The sequence below is a fragment of the Podarcis vaucheri genome (assembly GCF_965113315.1).
Source record: "Podarcis vaucheri genome assembly, chromosome: 15".
Classification (NCBI taxonomy): domain Eukaryota; kingdom Metazoa; phylum Chordata; class Lepidosauria; order Squamata; family Lacertidae; genus Podarcis; species Podarcis vaucheri.
Genome location: NC_138753.1, coordinates 17,234,257 through 17,238,256, shown reverse-complemented (window position 1 = coordinate 17,238,256; position 4,000 = coordinate 17,234,257). Strand labels below are relative to the sequence as shown.

At 47.3% G+C, this 4,000-nt stretch overlaps 1 protein-coding gene across 1 annotated transcript; it reads right to left on the bottom strand.

Annotated features, from left to right (window-relative positions):
- Window positions 1-2,639: 2,639 nt before the first annotated feature.
- On the bottom strand, window positions 2,640-3,648 carry LOC309519693 (peptidyl-prolyl cis-trans isomerase FKBP2-like). The gene is made up of 2 exons (XM_082200771.1): window positions 3,476-3,648; window positions 2,640-2,949 (listed from the first exon to the last, which is right to left on the bottom strand). The coding sequence occupies exons 1-2, from the start codon at window positions 3,614-3,616 to the stop codon at window positions 2,683-2,685; spliced, it is 408 nt and encodes a 135-aa protein (XP_082056897.1). The 5' UTR covers window positions 3,617-3,648; the 3' UTR covers window positions 2,640-2,682.
- Between the last annotated feature and the right edge of the window lie 352 nt (window positions 3,649-4,000).

Sequence of the window (4,000 nt, the reverse complement as noted above, 5' to 3'; positions counted from 1 at the left end):
ATGGCACGTGGCCCTCAGAAGATCTCCCAGTAAGAAATGTGGCCCTCAAACGGGGAACAGTTCCCTACTCTGCGATGTTGGTGCAGTGGCTGGTTGCAATGTGGATTTCACAAGTGCAAACCGCCTCTACCATAACAGAAAAGGAGTTTAAAAAGGACCGTGAGGCAAGCAGTTCACAGCGACTGTTTCCTAGAACTGCCCACACTGTGTAATTAAAATCAGGAGAGAAAGAATTGGACAAGGCAGCATCACCCACACTGACAAACTGCGTAACTGATGGAATGGAAGCCAAGCGGCATCCGGGGTCATTCTCTGTCTGGCACTGAGCTATAAATCCTCCTCAAAAGAGGATAATACTGAGATTTGGAGAACTGGTCCTTAGTGGAGCAGAAGAACCTTGGACTTGGGCTACATACAGGGATTTAAAATCTGGAACCAGTTTTTTGTAAAAGTATCTTGTCTAAAACATTCAAGATGTATTTAGAATTTGGCCAGAGGAAGGCTGTGAAATCAGAGCAGCGCTGTGCTCAAGAGAGGATGTGAGGAACATCTCTCTCTGTCTCCCTCTCTTTCTTTGGAAGGATTCACAGTGAAAACCTGGAAACATGAGCATTGTGGGAAAAGGAATTACAGCATCTCCACCTTCGTCAGGGAGGGCTCTGTGTTTTTATGGGCCCACAGTGTGGCCAAGTAGAGAGACCTGGAGTGCCACATTTGAACCTCGGGTCTGAATTCACCCCACTTTATGCCACGCTTGCAAAACAACAACAACACATGACCATCTGTTGTTTTGGTTGAACAAAAGCTTCTAGAGCAGATTTTTGTTTGCTTAAACAAAAGAAAACCTTGCAAAAGCTGGCTATTATTTCTTTCAAGTGGTGTCCTCTGGATGTTCTATGGACTACATCTCCCGTCTTTCCTGAACATTGGCCATGATGCCTTGTTGTTGTTTAGTCGTTTAGTCGTGTCCGACTCTTTGTGACCCCATGGACCAGAGCACACCAGGCACTTTGGTCAAACTCATGCTGGTAGCTTTGAGAAGACTATCCAACCATCTTGTCCTCTGTCGTTCCCTTCTCCTTGTGTCCTCCATCTTTCCCAACATCAGGTTCTTTTCCAGGGAGTCTTCTCTTCTCATGAGGTGGCCAAAGTATTGGAGTCTTAGCTTCAGGATCTGTCCTTCCAGTGAGCACTCAGGGCTGATTTCCTTAAGAATGGATAGGTTTGATCTTCTTGCAGTCCATGGGACTCTCAAGAGTCTCCTCCAGCACCATAATTCAAAAGCATCAATTCTTCGGTGATCAGCCTTCTTTATGGTCCAGCTTTCACTTCCATACATCACTACTGGGAAAACCATAGCTTTTAGTATATGGACCTTTGTTGGCAAGGTGATGTCTCTACTTTTTAAGATGCTGTCTAGGTTTGTCATTGCTTTTCTCCCAAGAAGTAGGCGTCTTTTAATTTCGTGGCTGCTGTCACCATCTGCAGTGATCATGGAGCCCATAATGCCTAGGGGCAGCAAAAATCTAGCTCAAAAAAACAACTCAAGTGCTGAATAGATAGCTCAGCTGGTAGAGCATGAAACTCTTAATCTCGGGCTCATGGGTTCAAGCCCCATGTTGACCGAAAGGTTCCTGCATTGAAGGGTTGGACTAGTGGTCCCTTCCAACTCTCCAATTCTGTGATCTGCCCAATCTCTCTGTCTGTCTCTCTCTCTCTCTGTTTTTCTTGTCACTCCCGTTCCCTTGCGATTGTGGCCCTGGCCAACAGCAGAGCCTGAGGTGCCAGAAGACTGGTTACCTGTCGGACAAGGGGAACCAACTATCGCTGAGTTATCCACATAAAGGGCACATTTTTAAAATAAAAGCAAAAACGAATTGCCCAATTAACACACACAGAGAGAGAGAATCCCTGGCTGAGCTAATAGCAACCAGATACGGCTTCTCTCCTCAGTGCCAGAGGATTTTTCAACAACCGCTGTCCCTTCAAAATGCCCCATCCTCTCCCGAACACGCTGGGTAATGAGGAAAAGTTATGAATGGCTTTCTTCCCTCAGCACCACCACCCTGCTTTCCACTGATGTTTCCAGACTCCCCCCCCTCCCCACCCAGCAGCTGTTTCCTGTTCCCCAGAAGGGCTGACAAGGTGCAGGCCTGGAGCGGAGGCTCCTCTGGCAGGTAATTTTGACGAGGCGCAGAGGGCGAGAGCCGCCGGGTGTCTCTGATGGGTTTCCGGCCCTGTTATCAGGTCCGCTTCGCCCTCCCTCCTGCCCAGACGGATCAGCCCCCGTCTGTAGGCCAAGTCCATTTCTGAGACAGCAGGGAGGGAGGAGAGCATCATGTCTGGCACATTTCTTCAGGCGAAGGGTGGCAGTGAAGACACGGCAGGGTTCCCACCAGCAAAATAAAAAATGCGCCCCTCTTTTCTTTTGGGTGGGAAGTTTTTCTTCTCTTCGGGTAAAAGCAGGCCCATAGAGTCAGAACGCCCCATGTCCAAACTCTACAACATCCCACAAATTAAGAAAAGCAGATATCAGGACATAGTTATAACCGTTTGGGTTTTTCTGGTCTGTGCTTTTATTTGGCCCATCGGTATCTACAAATCCTGAGGTGCGTCTCGAGATTACCTCCCTGCCCACGTGCCCCCTCCCCCGAAGAGAGGTCGTTACAATTCCTGCCTTCGCTAAATCTTCGGCAGCTCAGCTTCAAAGATTAAGGTTGCGCCACCTGGGATTTTGGGTGGTGCTCCGCAGTCCCCATAACCCAGCTCAGAGGGAATGACCAGCTTTCTCTTCTCACCCTCGCACATCCCAAGCAGGCCCTGATCCCAGCCTTTAATGACTTGTCCAGTCTGCAAGGAGAAGATAAGCGGCTGATGACAAGTCAGGCTGCTGTCGAACTCTGTCCCATCCTCCAACTTGCCCATATAATGCATGTGGAGCACATCACCCTTGCGGGACTTTTTTTTTAATTACTTTTTTATTCAAAATTAAGACAAAACATATTATCCAGAAACATATCATCCTTATTCCCCTCCCCATTTTTCCTCCCTCCCCCCACCCTCCCACACAGAACCCCACCCCACCCCCGACTTCCCTCAGTTCCAGTCTTTGATTTCTCTAAAAATGCTGTTTTCTGCATGATACACAGTTGAATAGATCCTCAAACTATTTAAGTACGGTAATAATTATCAATAAAAACTTTGTGAATGTTTATTCAAAACCAGCCAAGGAGTCCAGTTCGCTTTGTTGCGTCTTCAAATACTTTGTAAAGGGTTCCCATTCATCTTTAAAGTCACAGTTATCCTTGTTCCATAGCTTGTATGTCAGTTTTACCAGTTCTGCATAGTCCATCCATCAATTTTTCTTGCCATAATTCTTTAGTTGGGGTTTCTTCAGTCTTCCATCCTTGTGCTACTAAAACTCTCGCAGCTGTTGTCGCATACATGAAGATGTTTTTCAGCTTTTTGGGCAGACCCTGCAAGACTTGATGGGGCAGTTGTCCACCCGCTTCTTGACCCCAATCTGGAGCTTCCGTTTCCCTTCCATGCCCAGCACTAGTGAGAAGACTGCACACAGCGCCAGAGCGAGTAACGTTACTCCCTGGCTCACCTGCATCACATAAGCTCCTCTCCTTTCCTCAACGGATACCACCTCAACCGTTTGGTTTTCTAAACATGGATCACTGCCACCTTCCATCAGGACACATTGCTGAAGGATCTCCATAGCCCAGCACCATCACCTATGCTGAAGCCTTGAGGGAACTTACATTAAAATATCCTATATAAACTAGGGCTGTGCACAGCCCTCCCCCTGCATCTGTCCTGTGGCCTAGACACATCAGTTAAACGCATTGTAAACTTCATACGGGTAAATCCCGTTGGCGAAAGACGGGACTCCACAGCGCCATCTGGTGTCATGGTGTTATAACTCATATAAAGTGCTTTATCTTTACAAATGTAGCTGAGTCCTACATCAACAGTCCTTTCTGCTTCAAACTAG

Coding starts and splice junctions, on each gene's coding strand:
- LOC309519693 (XM_082200771.1), bottom strand. CDS start 3,616: ATGCAGGTGAGCCAGGGAGTAACGTTACTCGCTCTGGCGCTGTGTGCA. Junction 2,950..3,475: donor GCCCCATCAAGTCTTGCAGG/GTCTGCCCAAAA, acceptor AAGTCCCGCAAG/GGTGATGTGCTCCACATGCA.